Source organism: Balaenoptera acutorostrata, chromosome 8 (genome assembly GCF_949987535.1).
Source record: "Balaenoptera acutorostrata chromosome 8, mBalAcu1.1, whole genome shotgun sequence".
Taxonomy (NCBI): Eukaryota; Metazoa; Chordata; class Mammalia; order Artiodactyla; family Balaenopteridae; genus Balaenoptera; species Balaenoptera acutorostrata.
Genome location: NC_080071.1, coordinates 86,076,534 through 86,101,762, shown reverse-complemented (window position 1 = coordinate 86,101,762; position 25,229 = coordinate 86,076,534). Strand labels below are relative to the sequence as shown.

Genomic DNA, 25,229 nt, shown 5'->3' with positions numbered 1-25,229 from the left:
CGAGCCTTTCACCATTACATATAATGCTACCCGTAGGGTTTTTTTAAAACATCTTTATTGGAGTATAATTGCTTTACAATGGTGTGTTAGTTTCTGCTTTATAACAAGTGAATCAGCTATACATATACATATATCCCCATATCACCTCCATCTTGCATCTCCCTCCCTCCCACCCTCCCTATCCCATCCCTCTAGGTGGTCACAAAGCCCAGAGCTGAACTCCCTGTGCTATGCACCTACTTCCCACTAGCTATTTTACATTTGGTAGTGTATGTATGTCCATGCCACTCTCTCACTTCGTCCCAGCTTACCCTTCCCACTCCCCCTGTCCTCAAGTCCATTCTCTACCCATAGGGTTTTTATAGATGCCCTTTACTAGGTCAAGGAAGTTCTCTTCTATCTTAGTTTGCAGAGTTTTTATCAGGAATGCTAAAATTTGGTTTAGAATTTTTGCATCTATGTTCATGAGGGATATTAGTCTATTGTTTTCTTGTAATGCCTTTGATTTGGGTATCAGGATAATCGTGGACTCATAGAATGAGTTAAGAACTATTCCTTCCTTTTAAATTTTCTGGAAAAGTTTGTGTAGAAATTGTGTTATATTTCCCCTTAAATGTTTGGTAGAAATCTCTAGTGAAGGCATCTGTGCCTAGATTTTCCTTTGTGGGAAGATTATTAACTAAATTTTGAATTACTTTAATAGATACAGGGCTATTAAGGTTATCTATTTTTTTCTTGAGTTGAGCTTGAGCCATTTGTGTCTTTCAAGGAATTTGCCTATTTCATCTAAGTTGTCAAATTTGTTGGCAAATAGTTGTTCATAATATTTCCTTATTACCCTTTTAATACCTGTAGAATCTGTAGTGATGTCAGCTCTCTTATTCCAGATATTGGTCAGCTCTCTTATTCCACTCTCTTATTCTCTTATTCTAGATATTCCAGATATTTTTCTCCTGATGAGTCTTAGCTAGATTTTATCAATTTTATTCAACTTCTGATAGAACCAGTTTTGGTTTTATTGTTTTCTCTGGCTTTTATTTAACTAATTTCTGCTTTGATCTTTATTTATGTCCTTTCTCCTTACTTTGTAATTTGCTCTTCTTTCTCTACTTTCTTAAGGTAGAAGCTGAGACCTTTCTTCTTTTCCATCATATGCATTTAGTGCTATAAAATTTCTGAGTAATGCTTTAGCAACATCTCACTAGCTCTGATATGTTTTTATTCCACTCAAATAACTTTGATCCATGAGTTATTTATAAGTATGATATTTAGTTTCCAAATATTCTGGAATATTTCCAAGGCTCTTTCTGTTATTTATGTCTAATTTAATTCCGTTGTGATCACAGGTATACATCACATACATTTAGCTTTTTACTAGCTGATTTTCTGCCTACTTCTTCTATCAGTCATTGAGATTGGGGTACTGATATCTCCAATTATAATTGTGGATTTGACTGTTTCATCTTCTAGTTTTATCAGTCTTTGCTTTGTTTTATTTTGCTTTATTTTAAAGCTGTTATTAGGTGCATAAACATTTAAGATTGTTATATCCCTTGGATTAACTAACCCCTATTTTATCATGAAATAACTATCCTGGATAATATTCTTTGCTCTGAAATCTATTTTTGTCTGATATTAATAGAGCCCCTCCAGTTTTCTTTTGACAAGTGTTAACATGGTATATCTTCCTCCATCCTTTTACTTGTAACTAATTACAAGTAAATGACTAATTGTGTCATTGTCTTTAAAGTGCATTTCTTGTAGGTATATATAGTTAGGATTTTTTCTTTTTTTTTTTAACCATTTTTTAAAATCGAAATATAGTTCATTTACAATGTTGTGTTAGTTTCAGGTGTAGAGCAAAGTGATTCAGTTATATATATATATATATAATATTCTTTTTCAGATTCTTTTCCATTATAGGTTATTATAAGATATTGAATACAGTTCCCTGTGCTATACAGTAGGTCCCTGTTGTTTATCTGTTTTATATATAGTAATGTGTGTATGTTAATCCCAAACTCCTAATTTATCCCTGCTATACCCCCTTTGGTACCCATAAATTTGTTTTGTATGTTTGTGAGTCTATTTCTGTTTTGTAAATAAGTTCATTTATATCATTTTTTTTTTAGATTCCACATAAGTGATATCATATGACATTTGTCTTTCTCTGTCTGACTTACTTCACTGAATAGGATAATCTCTAGGTCCATCCAGATAGGACTTTTTTGTCCAACCTGACAATCTCTGCCTTTTAATTGGGGTGTTCAGACCATCTATACTTAATGTGATTATTGATATGGTACATTTGAGTTTATCATCTTGCTATTTGTTTTCCATTTGTTCCATCTGTTCCTTAATGCCATTTTCCCCTCTTTTTCTGCCTTCTTTTGGTTTAATCAAATATTTTTAGTGATTATGTTGTATTTTCTCCTTTGGTATCTCATCTGTTTAGACCCTAGTACAGAGCTATACTTTTATCTGTACTGCATTTTATCAGTTACAATCATGTCCTTCCTCCAACTCCTGCCCCACTACCCCCAGCTAATTGACCCTTCTTTGGTGCCTGATTTAGTCACCTATAGAGTTTTCTATCCTTCTCCAATTTTTATCATTCACAAGCTCTGCTAATTAAACCTTTTAATTCTCCTCAGATAAATCAGTGACAATAAATGTTGTTAAATGTTTAAAGTTGGGGACAGTATCCTGCAACAGATCACCAAAACCCTGCCTAGGTGCTCAGAGTTATCCACTAATCAGATCCACTGGGTATAATTATTCATCCAATCATGAAAAGTGTCCACTAAGCATCCTGAACTACAGGGGAAGATAATTAATAAACACAAAACTATATGGAAGATACTAGGACCAACAGGGTAGATCTCTTGAGAAGGGTCATTTATCTCACTATTTCTGTGAGTGGTAGCACTACAAGGGAATGTGATACTTGGCCACCATCATAAAATTCAGAAGATACCTGGCTGGGATACCCTCTTATTGGTCATAAACTCAACATACAAATTATTACAACACTCTCAGTAATACATGTTTTATCCTATTCAGTAGAAATTAAGAGTTTAGAAGAGTTACAAGTTGACAGAACTATGTTAACTCTGTATTCTATTTTCAATAAATAAAAAATAATTATTGAGCTGTCTTTGGAAGGCTTATGTTCTAACAGAGGGAAGAACTAGTTAAAAAAAAAAAAATCATTATTAAAAATGTTAAGTAATACACAGAAAACCAGAGCAAGACCGGGGGAACAGGAATGCCGGGGACTAGGCTGCATTTTAAATAGGGGGTTGGGTGAAAAGTGACATTTAAGCAAAAACTTGAAGGCAATAAGGGAGTTAGCCAAGCAGAGAGTTGGGGAAAGAACATTCTAGGTAAAGGGAACAGCCCAACGCAAAAGCCATAAGGCAGGAGTGTGACTGAAGTACAAGAGGAAAAGCAAGCCAATGTGGGGGGAATACTAGGAGAAGGGACCATTGAGGTCACGGGCCTGACTGACCAAGGCAAGGGTGGGCATTTATTTTTTGGTAAAAGCACCAGACAGGAAATATTTTAAGCTTTATAGGCCACATAAAGTCTCTGTTGCATAATCTTCTTTGCTTTTTAAACCAACCTTTTAGAAATGTAAAAACCATTCTTAGCTCATGAGCCTTACAAAAACAGGCCTAGGCAGGATTTGACCTGTAGAACTTAGTTCAGCCCTTGTAAGGATTCTGACTTTTACTCTAAGGGAAATATTATTTGACTCATGTTTTGAAAGAATCACTATGGTTGTGGAAAGGCAAGGGAGACCAGTTAGAAGAATACTGCAGCAATCCAGAGCAAAGATAATGGTAGCTCAGACCCAGGTGGTGACTAAGAAAACGGGGTGAAGTGGTCATTAGAGTCTGGCTTTTTAACACCCCCCTACCCCCCGCAATAAAGTGGATGTATTTGCTCATGAATTGGATCTGGGAAGTGTGAAAGGAGTCATGGATGACTCAAGACTTTTTGGTCTGAACAACTAGAAGGATGGCATATCATTAACCATGATCGGAAAGACTGTGAGTGGATGTGTGAAATGTGTGTTTTTGCTTCAAAACAAAGTAGAATTCAGAGTCCTTAAATTCCAGCATAACTTTGTAGCTACTTTATTAACTCCTCCAGAACTTCAGAATCATTTTTTGTCAAGGTACAAAAAGATCCTGCTGTGATTTGAATGGAACTGCTTTAAGCTTAAAAATTAATTTGATAAGAAATGGCATCTTAACTATATTCCATCCAATAACATGGACGAAGTATTCTTTTGTACCTCTGAATAAGGTTTTATAGTTCTCTTCATATAGGTTCTGCGTACTTCCTGATGAAAGTATTCCCAGACACCTTATTTTTTTGTTGTTGCTACTGTAAATAAAATACTTTTTTAAAAAAAATTACAATTTCTAGATCGTTTTGATGGTATTTAAGGAAGTTATGAATTTTGTATTTAGCTGCCCTAGTGAACTCTCATTTTCACACTGATTCTCTTGTGTTTTGTAAAGATATATGAATATCTCAACATTGTAATTTCCCCTCTTTATTTGAAATAGCTGTGTTTTTTATTTCTAAACCGTTTCTTTGTGCGCTGCCTAGAATTTCCAGAACAACTCTAGATAACAAGTCATAGCAAGCACCCTGGTTTTAATGGGACTACATTCAAGTTTTCAGTCTTAAGTATGATGTCGAAGTTGTTTTTCATGGTTTTTAATTTAGAGGTTATATTTTCATCTTTCCATTGTTTTCAGGTCTCATTCCCTCTTCACCATTTGCATTAGTGCTATTTCCTTCTGAATCTTGATAAGACAGTGAAATCAGAAAGTTCAGGGTTTTCCTCCCTATTTCTAATCTATTTCAGGATAAGTAATTTGCATTGATTGCTCTTCAATCTTCAGAGCTGTCCCCTTCCTTTGAAATAAAATTTATTTTTCATAAATTCAACTAATTTTCTTTGCTTTATTTAGCAGGAGGTCTATTCTTGCTTAGGTTTAGAGCAGGAATTCTCAACCTCTGTGTTACCGAAAAAGGTTCCCTGAGACCCTTTCAAGGAGCCCATGAGGTCAAAACTGTTTTCGTATCAATGAAATCACATAATTTGCCTTTTTCCACTGTTGCCATTTGCATTGATGGTGTTGACCTCTAGGCTGAGTCAAGGCAGTGACAACAAACTGTAGTAGTTATCGTAGTTTTCATCATCACGCACTCAGCTTAAAAAAACTGTTTCACTTAAGAGTGTCATGAGAAAGCAGGAAAAAAATTCATTTTATTAAATTTTGACCTCTGAGTATACACACAACTTTTTAACACTTGGTGTGATAAACAAGAAGTACACATAAAGCACCTTCTGCCCCTTACTGAAGTATGACTGCTTGTCTTGAAGAAAAGTACTTGTATGATAATGTTTGAGCTATGAGCTGAACAAACTATTTTCTTTATGGAACATCACTTTTCCTTGAAAGAAAAACTGACAAATTATTCAGGCTTGTATATTTGGCAGACGTTTTCTCAAAAATAAACAAAGTGAACCTGTCTCCTTAAGGAAAACAACCAACAAACAGTATTTGTTGCCAGATTTGAATTTTGAAATTTGAATACAACATAAGTAAGTTTGACCACTTTCCAAAACTTACACTTTTCTGATGAGATCACAGTGGTGATATTTTAAAATGTGAATTTTTGATATTGAATAATGTGTCAATGTTTTGGAAGATGTACGTAACTCAGTAATCCAATATTTTCTAAATGACCAGTGCATGTTACAAAGTCATGCATGGATAAAGGACCTTTTCAAAGTACAGAGTACGAAAAGTTCATTTAAACAGTTTGAGTCTATTACAACCAAGAAACTATCAACTGTTGAATTTTGCTGTGGTATTAAAAAATATTCAAAATTATCTGAAAGGCTATCAAAATACTCCTCTCTTTTCCAATTATGCATCTGTATGAGGCCAGATTTTCTTTATATACTTCAACCAAAATAACATAACAGCCATCTTTAAAAGAAGTTAGTTTCATCATATTATTAACATTTATCTACATCTCTTACTAAGGTACGCAAGAAACTGTCTAGAATTTCCATGGAAGATCTACAGTAAAGTTGAATTATAGAAAATTTCACTAACTGTAGATTGCTTCCAATGACAGAAGGATATAACTAATAGCCTATAATTACAAATCTTAATCCCATGTGTGTGAAATTCCTTTCTTTATAAGAATACACGTAAACCACAGTCTTAGACTTAAAAAGACGGTAGAAATTAAGCAGTTTAAGTGTCAACTCAAAACAAAAAACAACCTGCTAAAATAAAAGATAGGATGGAAAATCCTGTTCCAATCAAACACTCATCCAATGAATCATCAGGCATCCAGCCCATGGGAGACAGGTACTGTGGAGGGCACAGGTGGGCCAGAAATGAGACATGGGTCAAAGAGCTCAAGGTCTAGTAAGGAAGACAAAAATATGACACAAATAAAATCATGTTGAAGATGGCAGCACTCCTGCCATTTCCAAAGGAGGTGGCCAAATGGTAGATTCATTTTAGAGGGTAAGGGTAAGGCCAAGAGAGGGAGTATTCTGGGAAGCCATATGGGAAAAAGAAACTAATTGGGTGGTTCTGAAAAATGAATGGGGGCTGAGGGGAAAATGGTGCAGGGGTGAAAACAAGACAAAGACAGTATGGCTGATTGTTTGCTATTAATTGCTTTCAATGAACAGAGACAAGCTGAGATTGTTAGAGCATACAGAAAAAGGGAGAAAGGGGTTGAAATTCACCTAGAGAAGCACAGGCCAGGTCACAAAGGGTCTTGTGTGCTATGTGAGAAGGCTGAACTGAAGGTTTAAAGGAGGGGAGATATTTCAGAAAGAGCCCTAAAGAGGCTATTGCTAAGGTCCATAAGAAAGGTCATGAGAATTTTCGTGAAGTAGGAATGGAAGTCAGGATCAATTCATAAACCCCTTAGGAAGTAGGGGTTCATAGTATTTATTGAAAGATGATTTTTTTGGGGGGAGGGGGGACAGATTGGTATGAAAGTCAGGTTTTGGACTGTGGTGACTGCGTAGAAGAAGATACTTGTCATGGATACAAAGAACACAAAAAGAAAATCAGGAGAGGTTATCTCCCTAAGAGGACTACCAGTGGAAACACTGATTTCAGAAATGAGATAAACTACATCAACAATGCAAAAAAAAAAAAACCCCGAAATTTAAATAAACCATTTGAAAACCTCAAATGAAAAACTGAGAAAAAAGTTAAAAATATATTTGTTAGATGGTAGTACAGGAGAAAACACGTGGTGTTTAAGCACCAGCAAATGTCACTTTAGGACTAAATTTTAAAAACCCCAAATAAACCCAAATTGGGATTTACTGATTTTTAGAAATCACCTCATAACTTGTCTTACATTTGCTCCTAATCAAAAGATTAAAAATATAAAATAAAGCCAAATACATACCTTTTCTGCTTTTTTGTCAGAAATGTCTTGCTTTTCCAGCACGGCCATGCTCTCCTTCAGGTTCTTCACTATGTCTGCAGGGGATTTGTGCGATTTTCCAAATGGGAACGGCATGGCGGCAGCGACCGGCGTCTCACTGCGCTCTGCCTGCTTCACCTGGGGACACAGCACAGGGTACAAGTGAGAAAAAGTGAGGTGGATAGAAGACATACTTTCTAAACCCTAATCTGAGAAGAAAAACAGTGTGAGAAAGTTACTTTACATCGCTTTCAAAATCAGTACTAGGAAACGCACAAATATATGAGAAATGATAATAAAATTACAGAACACTTTGTACTTTTCAAAAACCTTTCTAATCCCCTGCTCTCCTAACCACCCATTTGAGGAGGAACATGATGGTGCTGATGATGGAGGGCAACTAGCACTGCCAGGCCCCCTATTAAGCAATTGAATCCATCACCTATGGGATCTTTTTTTTTTTTTTTTTTTTTTCACCTATGGGATCTTTTCAAACAATTCCCCGAGGACATTATTCTACTCCCATTTACAGGTAATGCTGAATGACATTAAGAAACTGCCTCAAGGTACTAAGGGGTAAAACCAGCTCAGGTCTGTCTTGAGCCAAAGCGTCCTTAATCACCACACTATACCTCCAATTAATAGATATCTCTATTTCACAGTTGAGGAAACTGAGGTAAAAAGTTAGGTAAGGAGCTTAGCCAAAAAGCACTAGCAACAGACCCACTCTCTAGGTCTCTCCAGATGCGCCTTTTCCAGTGTTCATGCTGATGCTGCTTCCTCCTAAGCATCCTGTGGGTACACCCTTCCTCCTCTTCGGTCAGTCCTATGGTCTCAGGGCTGGAGAGAACCTTGGACGGAGCCTTGGACAAATCTCCCATCAGATCCTCAAATTCTTTAAGTGACCGTTTCAACGTGTACTTTTTCTGCCTGGATATGACTATATCCCATGAAGGAACTCACCGGACAAATTCTGGGGACAATGAACTTCTGGAAGTTCTTAAAATTTTGCAGGTAGCAGAAAACAATATTTCAACCACATAAACCACAATATTACATCATGCAAGAGGACATCAACTATTCCAAAAAGTCACCATGAAAAAACAAAGTTAACAAGATAAACAATGAAAGTAACTTGGGAACATGTCAGAAGTACAATTTCTCTCACTAAATAAACTAAAAGAAGTTACACCCACAGGCATTAAACAATCTCATATAAGATACCAAAAGACAACACTTTTCCGAAGAACCTTATAGATCACCTAGATGAGTGATTTTCAAACTGTGAGTTCCAAACTCCTATATTTAACCATCCCTGGCACCCACTGCCCACCTCTGCCAAAGTGGGGAGAGGTGGGTCTCAGATACCTCAACCTTACTTTGGTTTTTTTTCCCCATCAACATAAAATATCTCTGTTGAATAGCATCATAACACTTCCTTTGACCTATGCCTAAGACTTCACTGGAAGAAAGTATTGCAATGTTTATTCTCTAAAGTATGAGATACAGTGAACTGCATATCTGTTTACAAATAAACATTTAGGGGAAAAGAACGTGCAAATGAACGCTAACAAGAAGCTTACAACTAAATCATGAACAAGTACGTTATTTCTTGACATGTTTTGATATGATCTGTTTTGACCAATCTCGATACCCAAATATCACCTATATAGTTCACCTTCTGTCAGCTTATAAATCCTCTTTTGATCACATTAAAACCACATCTTCATTAACCAAAGGGAAATGTCCTCAAACACAGGTTCTAAATTTACTTCTAAATATTTTCTCTACGACAAGAAGTTTGGATCAACTACGGGTGGCTGTTATATTTTCTCTCTGATTACCTGGTAAGATGGGACCCAAATTCTGGATCATTCTTTTCCATTACTTTTTTCTTTTTATTTATTTTTTTAAATTATCTTACTTTATTTTTTGGAAGAATGGTAGGGGGCAGTGCAGCCTGCTTCTCTATAAACAGAGTGGATTCACACTCACGATAAGTCCTATGAAAATATAATCTTCTCTACTGGTGCTCCACAAATAATAGCAGTGATGCTACAAGTCAATGCTGGGTAAAGGGCGGGACTGTTTAATGCTATTTTGCAGGAGATGTTAGGGTGCCATACAACAGAGGTATTTTCAGCTCTGGCTCAGTGGTGGAAGAAGTGACTTTCCAGGGCAAAGCGGGTTTTAAAAAGTCCTACCACACACCAAATAGGGGTCATAGCAAAAAGAGTACAGCTGCAGAAGAGAACACATATATAAAATGCTTTTGGGAGGGAAAGGGGAAGCATGACACACTCATTCCTCTTAATTAATACACTAGGCAGCCAAGGTTCTGCAGAACATATAAACTAATAAAACTACACTTTGAGGAAATACAGTTAGTAACAAGTCCCCAAAACAAGAAGTGGACACTCCTCAGCGGGCTCCAATCCAATCCCAGTGCTGAAGCTGTTCATGACATGCTTCTATTTTCTCTCTGCCCTCCCCGCCCCTCATACACACGCTTTAAATATTCTTTTGATTTATTGTTTAAAAAATACAGCTAAGTATAATTAAAAAGTAAAAGAATAAATAAGGACTATATAAATAACTTTATTATAAAATGTATAAATAAAAACTATACCATATAGTTCTTACTTTAAAGCCTGAGTGCAATAATTAAACAAATCCTTTTATTTCTTTCATTTACGTCCTCAAATCCACCAATTCTTAATCAACACAACTAAGATTTGGGGGGTCAAAAACAAGGAAATAATACTCCTTAAAACTTCTGCATTAGAATTTGTTTCTTATGTCTAAGTTTGCTTTGCATTAAGCTTATGCTAATGTATGCCACTCAGTGTTCCAACTTTTTAAATAATTAATTGAAAACATAGAAAAGTTTAAAATTCATGAATGGCTGCTAAGTGATGACCAAGTAGGTAGCCAATACATGTGCCTAGAACATTGCTAAAAGGCTGAGAAATGCTATAAGAAATAAAAGTTTTAATAAACATGTTAGATTAATATGCACAGAGCTACTAAGTATTTATCGTGTTACTGACTTTAATAAAGAAAACAAAAGCAGCTATTGAGGCAAATGTCACGAGTAATATGGTGAAATCATGGATGTATCATATAAGCATGTTCATTAAAGATGGGGAGAAAGATCCCAAAACAATTTATCAAAAGAGGGAGTACCTCTGGGGAGCAGGAAGAGAGTGGGGGACTGGTATTTTTTCTTACAAGCCCTTTTTGTAACTATTTGCGCCCTTCAATTTCACATGTATAATTTGATAAACATAAAACTAAGTGGACAGAAATCAATAAGTAATATAAAACAATCTATCCTTAATACATAAAAAGTACTGTTCATAAAACATTTCCATGGAAGGCTGAACGACACAGAAAAGTAAGGCTGCCAATTTACTAATCTTACTCATCTCCAAAGTCAGAGCCAATAAAACCAGCAAACTTTGATCATGATCTATAAGTAAGAAAGCTATTTAATGTTACACGCATGTGCATGTGCACACACACACACACACAGCTAAAAAAAATACGGATGACTAACCTAGATTTCATGAATCACTAATTTTAGAGACAATAAAGAACAAACTGAAATCCACATGAACCACCACATACAAACTTAGTTTAAGGGTTGAGCATGAAGCTTCAGTCTCCTTACCTCAGTCCTTACAAGCAATAGAAGTGAATCTCTTCACAGAACAACTCGTGACCTTCCAACAGTGCTCAAATGATAGCAAACGCACCACTGCGAGTGAACTCTCCAGCCCACGCTGCTTTCTCCTAGGAGTGGAGACGGTGCCTTGAAAGGGGCCTGGTCCACCATTGAGCAGAACTATTCACAGGGTTCTGTGTCCTTGAAGGATGTGAAACACCCAGGCACATGTCTGAGTTTTGGAACTGACAATCCCGAGAATATGGAGATGCCAAAGCTGGAAGTAGCAATGGTTAAACAAGGGATAAGACGGTTACAAGACACCTTTCACCTGCCTGACTCTCATTTCCCACTTTCTTCCTTTGTCATAAGTGTTTGAGAGAATTCTAGGGAACAATAACAGCAAGAGTTCACTGAGTAAGGCCCTTCAATAACTTTTCATTGCCCTTATGGTAAAATCCAAATTCCCTACCATAGCTTTACCCATCTGCAACTCGCACAGCCCACAGAGGCTCGCACAGAGGTCCAGCCACACTGAGGTCCTTTCTGTTCCCTAAACATGCCAACTACCTCTCAGCCAGAGTACCACAGACTTGCAAATACGGTAAAAATCTTTATTTTTAAATCTAGATGGATATATGGGTTTTCATTGTCACTCAACTATTCTGTACGTTCAAATTTTTGCTTAAACTGTGTTTTGCCTAAACTATGTTTCAGACAACTAGAGTTCATGAAGGAAATGGACAAAAATACACACTATAATTGAAAAAATTCATTTAGTTTTCAAATACTAATTTCCCCATCCCTTCAAAAAAAAATTGGTTCATAATAAACCTCAGTAGGATTCCTTGGGCTGAGTCAAAACTACTAATGCCACTGGCAGAAAGCCAGCCATTGTTAGCATTATAGAGGGCTGTGGAAACCCACACCTATGTCTCTCAAACTGGGGGTAAGCTTGCTCCTGATGGGTACTTAGTGGTGCATGCCTGAATCCCAAAGGTGAAGAAGAGTTAGAGGGGAAATGTAACTTGAAAATTGGGAGGAGGGAGGACAGGGGTGGGGAATAATTTAGCATGCTTTTAAACTAAAATTAATATTTATGAAATAACATGCTAAATCTGCATGAAAGGAATTTGCATGAACATTTAGCACTGTTACACCCCTTAGGTGTCACGCATTTGTTTTTCTGTCTTTCCAAATGCCCTTTCTTTCTGCCTTTAGCTCAATGACTCATCTTTATTCCAATGCTGATGTCCTTTAAGGTTCTACCTTGGCTGTCTTCTTACCCTATATTCTCTGAGTGATCTCATCTACCCACGTTTTCAACAACCTGAAATCTACCTCCAGCCCCGACCAGTCAGCCTACATTTCTAACCGCTGCTCCGATAGATGTCCTCAAGGCAACTCAAACCTCATCCCCAAGTCCTGCTTGTTTTTCTAAATTCCCCTTCACAGTGAATGGATCCATTGTTCACCCAATCACATAACCTGGTCACCATAGCAGACTCTTTCCACTCATTAACTCTTCCATATAATCAGTTCACAATTTCAGTAAATTCTGTTTTCTAAATCTCTCTATCCCTACAGACATCAAGTGTAGACCCTCTATTCTCCACAAAGGGCAGTGGTTGTCAATGGGGCCAATATCACCCCTAGGAGATGTTCTTGAAAATTTGGTTGTCACGATGAGTGGGACATTTACTGACCCACTGAAATCACTTTAAAAAGGTGGGTGGGGTTGCTTTTTGTGCCACTGTTCACATAAGCGTAGTCCTTAGCTAGCCTCTATATCCTTGGCGTAGGCAGGAGAGGGCTAGGCTGGGAGTCAGAATAACTGAAGTTTTTCTATCTACTCCTGCATCTATGTCCATCACTGAGTGTTAAACTTCCAGCTTTTAAAAAATGGTTATACCATTCATCATGCAAAATTCAAACATTAAAGGACTACTCAAGGTAGAAAGTGAAAATCACCTGCAAAGCCTATAGGGACAGCTAGTATTAACAGTTTGATATATATTTTTCTTTTTATTTCTTGCTCTATATTTGTGGTCTTTTGCATGGGGACTCTACTCTTTTCTCTAAAACAGATGGAGACCAGATGATAGCAGAAATGGTCACCTCCATCTCACAAAGCACAAAAACTTCAAGTCACTGGTCTGTTAGGTTAATACTCCTCAGAGTACAAAGCTCCATACCAAGAAACTGCTAGAGAACATACAGAACACCCACTGGGAAACTAGAAGGGTAACACCATTAGTTAGGACTGTTAGGCACTGGCCTTCTTAGGCAATCTGACTGCTTTGGGCTCGTGCAACATACCCCTAACCCCTAAATGCAGCTAACTCTAGTCACCTATATACTGATAAATACTGAAAAGTAGTCAAATGGTCCATAAGCCACTAATTAGGACATTCATTCATTCAAGTACCAACTGTGCACTCACTATGTGCCACAAACTTAAGGCACCAAGAGTGTCTGCTCTCAAGAAGACAACATTCTGGCATATATGGATGTGGGTGTATATGTTTTAAGATAATACAGAAAAGCTCCTGAATGACACCACATTCCTAGACAGTTGAGTTCACAGGACTCTGTGCTAACATATATGTTAGATCTGACTCATAAAATTGGTGGTCAAATGCAAAAACTGCAAACAAAAAACCCCACATACAATAATAAGACTGTTGTAGAGGACTATCAAGGTACTTAATTAAGCAGTCATGGAAAGTGTGAAATGTAGTAAACATCTGAACCCATTTTTTAGATAGCTGGCTCTGAGACCTAATCCCCTGCTTCTAGGGTTAATGTTACTTGATTCAGATAAATATTAAATATCTACAACATGCCAGATCTTGTGTTAGGTGCTAGACTACCCATATAGTAAGGTAGGGCAATTATATAAGGCACAGTAGTTAATTACATGGGCTTTAAAGATAACCCAGGTTCAAATCCTGGCTTCACCATGCCTTAGCTGACTTAGACTTTTCTAAGCCCCCTTTCCTCATCTCTAAAATGGGAGAAACAATAGCGACCTAACAACTTGGTATAAGAATTGCATGTGTTTCAAGTGTTTAGAACAGCATCTGCATATGGTAAAATCTGAATAAACAGCAGTTAAGCATAATTACATGGGTTTTTTTTTCTTCTAAAATCTGATTCATGACTACTGTTTCCAGAGCCAAAATGGGTTTTAAAAAAGGTATCCACACAGACTGTATAGCAATATAAAATGAGTGATCTTATCCTTTTAAAACCTGCATCTAAAAGTTTTCATTCAGTTTTTGGAAGGATAGGCTACATGCCCTTCTAAGCTGCAAATAAGATGCAATGACTCAGCTCCATTAAAATAAACCATGGATAGCTTTAAGAAGCAGCTGGACCTTTGGTTAATTACCAAAGCTACCATATACATAGCTCATCATCAACTATGTCAAAACCAAAATTAAGTGTTCAAGAGCATACAAGACGACCTGTAAAGTGTGCTTTGCAATTAATATATCTTGATCAGACTTTCAGGGGCCAATGATGTGCAACACTGGATACTATGCAAGAGTCAGACTGACATTTTTTTATAGCCTAGATGGTAAATCAGATGGTTGCCATGGTGGTAACAGTAGCAGTATTTTAAATAATGTAAGATCTCTCCTATAGCACTACACTTCACAGTTTACAAAGCCCCGTCACTTCTCTGTTTAATCCCTCCCCCAATGACCTCTCACTTCATTCAGAATAAAATCCACACTCCTGACCAAGGCCTGCAAGGCTCCTTGTGATCTACTGCTCTCTGTCCTCATCTCTTACACTCTAGGCTTTAGCCACACTGTCTGGCTTGACATTCCTGGGCCCGGCCTAAGTACATTCCCCATACTGTTCATGGAGAGTTCTTCGCTCAGATCACCATGGCTCTCTCCCTCATTTTACTCACAGGGCCTTCCCTGACCAATGTTTCCAAAAGAGCACCTTTCCCCTAATCTCGTCTCCTTATCCTGCTTTATTGCTCTTCCAGTACTTGTTACCATTACCTGACATTATATGTCTCAGGAAAAGGACTCTGTTTGTTTCACTCATTCATTGTTGTATACCCAGACAATGGAACAGTGTCTAGAACACACTTGTAGAATATCTGTAGAATGAGCAAACTATCTTTTGATTCTCAAGGAAAGAGTAGAACTCTTTTGATTCTTCATTACTAAATTTTATTTTTTTTCTGTTCTATAGATGAGTAAACTAAGACACAAAAATATTGAATAATTTGTTCAAACACCATGAAGCTAGTTAGGAAAGTGGAAGAGAAAGGACTTCCAAGGTTTTGACTCCAACTCTTAATGCACCATCTATCAGATTAACCAGTGTCTTTCATATGACAATGAATATGTTCACTATGTATCAGGAGACTTAAAAATGCTTCTCTCTTAAACCTGCTTCTCTTAGATTTATGTACCAAGATGGCAGCTGAATCATTACTTAAGACAGTTGAAAAAAAGGGAAAAAGCCCCAGGAAATATAACTGAACACTGTGAACTCATTTAAAAATCAATTCTTCTGAAGATTTCTACTGACGTGAAAAAATGCCCACAATTCCTTTTAACTGAAAACACTTTAGATACAAAGGTGCATACACATATTTATATGTACCATATATACATATGGGTGTATATATGTATATAAAATAGTCATGTGTTCTATATATGCAAACACATATGTTGACTAAGAAAAAAAATCAGAGGTTAATAATGGGTAGTGAGAATGTGTGTTCTATATTAAATTTTTCTTAATGTTAAATATTTACAATGTACATGTACAGTTTTTTCCTGATTATAAAAGCGCTATTAAAAAAAATTAGTACAAGAACATTCCCAATAAAAGGAACCAGGGCTCCATGAAGGAGCAGGAAAATATATAAGATGAGCCGAGCCTAGGGCATGTTACCTCAGAAAGCAAAGATGGATGAGGTCCTGCCAAAAAAGACACAGGAGCCAATCTGAAAGGCTCCCACAGGCCTAAGACGGTACAATTTTGGCATAAAAAAGAAAAATTATTGCAATGAATTGACATGCAAATTAAAATTTGCATATATAATATATAAATTATGTATTTAATAGTAGTACAAGTAACTATAATACAGTTAATAGAAAACATTAAAACCCATGAAGGGCTTCCCTGGTGGCACAGTGGTTGAGAATCTGCCTGCTAATGCAGGGGACACGGGTTCGAGCCCTGGTCTGGGAGGATCCCACATGCCGCGGAGCAGCTAGGCCCATGGGCCACAACTACTGAGCCTGTGCGTCTGAAGCCTGTGCTCTGCAACAAGAGAGACCACGATAGTGAGAGGCCCGCGCACCGCAATGAAGAGTGGCCCCCGCTTGCCGCAACTAGAGGAAGCCCTTGCACAGAAACGAAGACCCAACACAACCAAATAAATAAATAAATAAATAAATAAATAATAATTAAAGGTGCTAATAATTTTATTTTAAAAAACCCATGAAAATTATAATACTAAAAAAGAAAATTCATTGGTCACCTTAGAGTTTGTGAGAACAACTCAATACCCCCAAAACTGGTAAATAAAAGAAAGGGAATGGCACATTTATCCTGTCTTTACTGCGTAGCCTGTATTTGAGGGTAACCAAATAGTTGAAAGGGAAAGTTCTTTACAGAAGATTCACAAAATTAATAAATGTAGAAAGAAAAGTAGAAAATTATCATTTTGTAATCCTTGATGAAATAAGGGATCTAGGCAACAATTATCAACAGCCATTAAAATCATAGGTGAAAGGTTGATGGAGAACTTCATAGTAGATACGTTGGAGCTGATAACTTGGAACACTGATCTATCATTAAAAATAGGAAAATCAGACATCAATGTGTCTCATGATAGGATGCAGTAGGAAGTACAAAGGTCCATCTATAAAAATATTTGATCTCCTTTCCTCCACTTAAAAAAAACCTGAATCTAATCAAGTTCCTAGACCTATCAGTCTATAGGAAACACAGGGGATGAAGGAACAAGTTAAACATCACATGGAAATCACCAAGTCAAACCCAGAACAAGGGCCCCTCGACAAGACGAATATTGGGTTTCTGCAGCAAATCAAATAGCATTAGCAGAGCAGGGGGGCAGGAAAGGCAGTGGAGAATGTTAAGTAATAAAAGAAACTCACTAGACATAGTCAAATGTGTGGCTCTTCTCTGGAGCCTGATTCAAATAAACCAACTATACAAAAGATACATGGGCAAGTCAGGAAAATTATACTGGGTAGGATAGTTAAGAAATTACTGTTAATTTTGTTAGGTATTATAATATAGTAGATATGTAAAAAATATCCTTATCAATTAGACATACATACTGAAATACAGGTGATTTGGGATTTGCTTCAAAATACTACAGTACCACCCCTCCCTAACAGTAAGGTGGTGGGAATAGATGAAACAAGGTGAGTAAAATATTAGTAACTGTTGGAGCTAGAACTTCATTATACTAGAGTATTTGACATACTTGAACATTTTCATAATTTTTAAAAATCAGTAATAGAGAACATTTTTTACTCTAAAGAATTGTTATGTTTCTTGTAATTGGTATGTCCATTGTGCTTTGCTTTTGCTTTTTTCCCCTTTATTCGCCTAAACGGTCAAAGTTAAATTTATGTATAACTGCAAAGTGATCACCTTAAACCATGTTTCTGACATAAAAACAACCCTTTCTCCTCTATAGTCTCACAGCTCTTACTTAACTGTTCCAATGTATACGTGTTGTCATTTTGTCCACTGTAATTCAATAAATAAACTTATCTGCTGATGGCACAGAAAAAGAATATCTAAAGAGGAAACAGGTACACAGGCAATGCCTTCAACAGCTGACTTATAGTGCCCCTCCCTGAAATTCGTGGAAAACTACAGCAAAGCCAGCATGAGTATCCCCGCCTTGGGAATGCCCCCCTTCTCTGCTTGTCCACAATCCTGCCCGTATCTAATTCCACTTATAAATAACAGCTCCTCCATGAAGACCCCCACAGTAACCTTCCTCCTCACACTCCTGAGCTTTCAAAATCTTGATTATAGTGTGCTTTTATTATTTACATATGTATCACCCTCAATGAGTCAGGAAGCCCCAAAACTGAATGTGGCAAAACTGAATACCAGCCAACATGTTACATGCTCGTAACATTTGGCGTATTGCTTTGCATAAGACTCCAGACACATGTATTGACTGGAAGTGAAAAACAGTTCTCAAAACAAAAAAGGCCACAGAAACAACTAATACATAAACAACCAGGAGTTAACCAGAGAGTTTTAATCTGAAACCCAGCCAGAACAGGGTTCGGGGCCACCACCTAGACGGTGTTGGAGGATAAGTGAGCAGGAAATCTAGGTAAGCACCTATAATCCAGCTATTGCTATGTACAAAGTTGGACCCACACCTGCTCACTTAACTGTTCCAATCTATATGTTGCCACTTGTATGCTGTTTGTGCCATGAATATAAACACGGCAAAATTCTGACTGAAGTGTAATAGATTCATGTAATTAACCAAGGTGAAATACTGAAAGCGTGGATCTGGGTTCCCAAGATTGTGGCACGATTTGTAGAACCATCCTGTTTTGGATCTTCACAACTTTTTTGCATTGACTTTTTATTAATGTTAAATTAGAATGAACTTAATTGACTGATCACTTGGGCATTACACTGTGATGTGTATTCTCTAAATCCAACACTTTCTATCCATGAAACTACCCATTCCCACTTTCCCCAATTTCTATGGTAAATACTTGCTGTACGTCTTTAGATTCACATAAAAGGTCAGCCCTGAGATCCCATGTTGAACGTGTGCATCACAATTCAAGGCAAGTCTTTTGACTTCAAATTCTCTTTGTACTTATTTGTCCTGTCATCTTACATACAGATCAAGTATCACAAAATGTACAACATGGAAGTATGACTTAATTATCAAAAAGTAATCAGAAATAAATGTTCACTAAGTGTCTTTTTAAAAATATTGATCTTTAAATTCTGATCAAATAGACAAAAGGCAATTTCTAAGATTATTATGAGTTAAATAAATATGAAAAGGATACCCTTGACTGTCCCCTCCCCCCCCCCCCCGGAAAAAACCCCCACAATACAAAAAACAAAAATTGGCCTATATCTCTGTTCCATATGCTTTGGAGAGGATTTTTATTGCTCATCGTTGACAACCCAAGTTCCTTTTTTCTATTAAATATCAGAAGTGCACTGCAGAGAGAGCTAGGAACTACCTTCCAGTTCCAACTAAAATCTCCCAAACACATGTATAGGTCTGAGTGACCACGAACTTCTCCAGCCACTCATCTTTTGGGAAAATGTCATATTAACTAAAACAAAGCTCCTTTAGGCATATGCTTAATATTTTTTTTTCCAGATCATTTTTTAAAAAGAGAGATTGTTAGAGACCTCAAATCTCTAACATTTTCAGAATTTAGAAGTGTAGGTTAGGGTAGACTATTCTTGGTGGAACTTTCTCCATGACCCTAAAGCTAAATGTACCAATTACATACATCATATGGACCATTAATTTTGTTTTTTGTTGTTGTTTTTATTGTTTTTGGTAATCAAAAGTAGTAAATAATCACTAGGTGAATCAATCTTTAATAGTATTCCCATAACTTTAAATTTCTAGAAAAAATTCCTATTTTAAATTAATAGCTTTTGTTATGTATGAATTACAGATCGAGAACTTAATGAAATGGGCTTAGTAAATACAATGTTTAGAAATAATTTCACTTTTGTGTTCTTCTAATAGGCTTTCTGTTAACCCTTGAAAGTTTCTTTTACTCACACTAAACATGTTAATGTCAAATTATGAATGTTTATGAAATATGCTCTAATGATAAAGTTCATTCTTTATTTGAACAACAAAGCAAGAGACACCTGCTTATAGGAGAGAGCTTTGCTTCAGACAAAGTAATTTTTAGACAAAAGTAATTTTACAAGGATTTTTTAAAGCACCAGCTCTCGTTAAAAAAAAAAAATCTGTGTATTAATTTTACAAACAGGAACCTCATGTTAAACCTCAAACACTCTTTGAGAGAACCATACTACTAGTGTCAAGTTTTACTGTGGTAATCTCAGTGTATCATGCAGTCATTATGGATTTCCAAGACTAAAATTATGATAATTAAGTACAACAGAATACTTCAAGCTACCTTAAATCCTTTCTGGAACAGGGCAGGGCACATATAAACAATCACGTAAACAGTTCTAGAATTCACTTAAAGATATGGTTGGAAGTATTTTAACCAAACTGGAATTAGCTAAGTAATTCTTAGGAGTTAAGACTGTATCATGTTTCAGAGCTCTCTGACTTCTTTCTTATAAGTTTAAATTTTAACCTTAAAAATACACACACACGCGCACGTACTAACTTGAACCTGGCTTCTGCAGAAAAGTTTGCTCTTATATACATCTGCTTTTTGCTCCAGTTGAGTATTGGCCCCATAATAGTTTTCAAATATCTTTTGTTGTTTAAAAGAAAGGTAGTTTGCTCAGGACTAAAATAAGTGCCATGAATGGGACTACTCTTCTAAATGTTTTTTTTTTTTCTAGTTGTGACTAAATGAACATCAAGTTCCAAACCCACTTAATAATGTTATAAATAAAATCAAATTTTATAACTTGAGGTCTATGTCCTTACATTTCAATTATCTGTATGAACATAGCCTGGTATTTTATATCAATAATTCCACACAAAATATACCTTTAACAATGTCTTCTAAATTCATCATAGAAGTAAATATATACTCTCTTCATAGCTGAAATTGTTGGACCAACACAGCTCTTTTCTGAGTCAGCAGGGGGTCACTGCAGCATTTCTCCAAAGGACAGACTGTTTTGTAACTATTTCAGCAAAATTATTCCGGTCATAGGCTTTGGGTTTTATTTCTAATGCGTTACTGTATACCTCTTCTGTGCCCAACCTGTCTGCCCAGCTTTACTCTTTCCTGTAAGTCACATAAAATGAGTGAGGGTAAAGAAACTCCTGGTCTTTCTCTCTACTAGCTACACCTATCTGACTTAGGACAGTCACTGAGTATGTGTCAGTTCATCTTTATTAAAAAAAAAAAGAAATGATCCCTGACTGGCCCACCTTTGGAAGCAATTTCTATAAAGAATGACTAAGTAAAGAGCTGTTCTGGCCCCAAAAAGACCACACAATGTTCTGTATACCAGATACCAGAATAAAAGAAGCCAAGGAGACTCTGAGTGCCTGGGGGTCAAAACACAAAGATTTTAACTTGTAACAAAAGCTTATGCCAATTTACACTGTCATCAACAGTGGATGACGGCAGCTATTTCCTCACCAGCCAACCAATACCAGCCCTACTAACCCTTTTGATTTTTGCCAATCTGTCAGATTAAAAATGCTATTCTCTTGACCTCCTTCTCTTCCCCACACATCAACTTAATTCTCTGAATTGCTGATCACTGATGACAGTGAATGCATTTTCATGCCTATTATCCATTTGTATTTCTTTAGCAAAATTGTTTGTACTTCTCTAATGCCCATTATTCTACTGGGTCTGGAGTCTTTTTCTCATTGACTGATAGGATACTTATAATTATGAATATTATCCCTTTGGCTGTTATTTTTTTGCAAATATGTTAGTTTGCCATTTGCATTCCAACTTTTTGTCAATGTACAAAGTTCTCATTTTCTTATAGCTTTATCTATAATCTTTTTCTTTACGAATTCTGGGTTTCCTATCAGGCTTGTAACTGCATACTGACTATGATGCAAGATTTCATATTATAGATATAGACATTATTTACAGTTAAACAATGGTATCCTTTTCTGAAATTAGTTCTAGTAGAATCTAATTTAACAAACCTCACTATGATATCCAGTTTGACAGTGAGGCAACTTTCACACTAGCACTGCTTAGTTGTGGGAAAAATCAATCAAGAAATCCACTATAGTAACATGAATTAGTGACTTTTCTCCAATAGCCACCTAATTAAGTTATTGAGGGGTGGGGTGGTACAGAATGTCTTCTTTATAAATGGTAACTATACTAAAATACATGTTAAATAAGAATGATGCCAAATAAACATTTAAATGATATATTTTTCAAAAATATAAATCTGTGATTTGAGAATATTTTTAGATGTCATGTAGAAAGAAGAACTCAAAGTACTTTGAACAGCCTAATCAGACATATTAATATATAAATTACCATCACCATGCTAGCCTGTGAGCTGTCTGGGAACAAGAGCCGTACCGTAATATTCCCATTCAGTCTGCTTACATTTAGCACTGTTGGCAGCCAAATTCCTATAAAATGTATCCAGTTGTGCTTTTGCTACAGATAAAGAAGATAAAACTTGAAGGAGCTGACTCAATCAGAGGACTCCCCTCAGTTATTCTCCAGGATTCCAGCTTGTCACCATCCCTCTTAGAAGTGTGGTGTTCCAAACCAGACCCTGTACTCCACACATGATCCAAGACTACCTATCCATAGATTTCGTAAATGTAGTCTTAAACTCCATTAATAGTTTTGATACATTACATGGTAGCTCTCTACTGAGCAACATAATTGACTTGTATGTTCTGTAGTGAACCACATCCTCACCCATCGTTTACTACTGCCTTTTGGGACATAACCTGCTGGACTGAACAATTATTCCTATTAAATTGCTTCTGATTTAGATTCAATATACATTTGACATTTCAAAATTTTTCTTGGATCTCTAGTTTGTTATCCAGAGTATTATTAGTTTTCCTTACCAGATTCCTGTCAAATACAAATCTGTTCAGCAAGTCACACAGGTCTTCCTTTATTCCCCGTTAAAAGCACAGTACAAATACTGGAACCTTCCAATTAAAGCCAGCCATCAGTTTGTACAGTCATTGATTTTTAAATTTTTTTTGACATCAGTCTTAGCGGTTTTCTTTTTTTTTAACATCTTTAATGGAGTATAATTGCTTTACAATGTTGTGTTAGTTTCTGCTGTATAACAAAGTGAATCACTACATGTATGCATATATCACCATATCCCCTTCCTCTTGCATCTCCCTCCCACCCTTCCTATCCCACCCCTCTAGGTGGTCACAAAGCACTGAGCTGATCTCCCTGTGCTCTGCAGCTGCTTCCCACTAACTATCTATTTTGTGTGTACAGTCATTTAAACAACCACAAGGTCACCAGGCCACCTAACTCATTACCACTAGCAGTGATAGCTTACAGATTTCTCTGATTTCAAGACACACACATATTCATACATAAAAAATATGTATCACATACACACCCACACACACAAAGTACCACCAAACAGCACTTATCCTCACTATCTAAAATTACACTGACATTCTCCATTCTATTTTATTCTATCCTAGTCCCCTGCTCCCTTCCCTCCCTTTTAAAATGCTAGTCACAGCCCACTAAGTTGATTTCATAACCAACTGACAGGATGGGATGGGAAGTTTGTAAAACATTTATAATCAACCTGAGTAGTTCATTTACTAACGATGGCTATCTTATTCACAATGCTGAATTTCTCAAATTATCACAAGGCAAAAAGATTTCATCACTTGGTTTAAGACTTGAAATCATAGTTACATATTACAAAGCATTATTTAGAAATACTTGTAATACATGACTAATTAACTGATTTCCATGAATATGTTAAAGGCCTTTTATCAGTATGGATCTGCCATCTTTAATTTTATCTACACTGATTCATTCACAGATATTCTAAGGAATTATTACATTATCATAGTTTTAGAATTAGTTTCAGAAACATGAACTTCAACTATTCCTTGACAAATTTGCACTGAATTTAATAATATGAAAGGTTAACCAGTGTCCACATTTTTAAATGTGAAACCATTAATCTTCAAGGAAAAAATTATAAATCCATTTTTCTTCTGGTTAAGTTTACTACTCACTTTGCCACAAGGTTGTGGAAGCACAGTCCATATGACCATGAGAAAACATCACAGCCTCACCCATGTTTGGTAAAGAAGAAAAAGCAAATAGCCAATCCTGCTCTTTTAAAAAGATGGTAATTCCTTAAAAAAATTGTGTAATTCAAAACTTGAACAGTAAACAAGTGAGAAAATTTGAAACAAAGTTCAAACAAGAAAAATAAAAGCCTTTTCGAGAATTATTTTTTTGTCAAAGAATTAAGATAGATTGAAAAAGTAAGAAAATACTGTGGTTCTAAAAAGTTACACCTGAGCATATTGAAATGATTTTTATTTTTTTCCTTTCAGTCATTCCAATTAAGAACTGTATTTTGAAAAAAAAATTCCTTTTTAAAATTTATAACCTTAAAACTTATTTCTAGAGGATCAGATGTAAACCTGGAAAATCACTCTCCTTCAAGGTTCAGCATTGCTATTTCTGTTCTGGCTAAATGCCCACAAAAGCACAAACATGCCACAAAACCAGCCTGAGCTGAAGCACCATAGTTGGAGATTTGAAGGTTTGTTTTCTTTTAAAACTGCTCAAAGGCCACCGTATGGTGGTATTCAGTGTAAACAGACTTTTTCCAGCAGAAATATTTAGAGTCACAGAATACACAGTTGCATGGCCCTTTAGAGGATCATGTAGAACATTTTACCCAAAGATGATTTCTCTGAGAATTCTTCTAACCAGTCAACATTCCTTTCCACCCCTCCAAATCAACACACTAACTGGCTGGCATATGGAGGCTTGATCCTGAGTTGAGAGAAAAACTCTAGATGAAATAATGAGGCTGAAAACATTTTATTTCAGAGGAAGTAACTGAATTCATTTGTCACCTGATTGGCATGATCGTATATAAAAACTCTTGCTTGTGTTTTTGGAGGGAAAAAGTTCTCAATCCTACAGCCAAAACTCAGCTCGTGGACCAAAAGATGTGGTCATGCCTCATGTGGTACACACAGGAATTCTTCCAGGACTCAGAATACAGCTAGGGAGACAAGGCACACACAGGAAGAGTGAAATCTATGGAAGACTAATACATGCCACCAGACCCTGCATGACAAAACACAAATAAGAGAGCCGAGTGGCAAGCTCAGAGGACAGACAGGGCACTGTGCGCTGAA

General features: G+C 36.5%; 1 protein-coding gene across 4 annotated transcripts in view; it reads right to left on the bottom strand.

The window, feature by feature from the left end:
- Positions 1-25,229, bottom strand: part of CAB39 (calcium binding protein 39) — an 88,329-nt gene that overhangs the window by 43,764 nt on the left and 19,336 nt on the right. For all 4 annotated transcript variants that reach the window (XM_057551201.1, XM_057551200.1, XM_007184700.3 and 1 more), the window contains one exon: positions 7,480-7,635. In XM_057551201.1, the coding sequence (XP_057407184.1) occupies positions 7,480-7,593 (114 nt within the window). In that variant the 5' untranslated portion in view covers positions 7,594-7,635. The remainder of the gene's footprint in view (positions 1-7,479; positions 7,636-25,229) is intronic.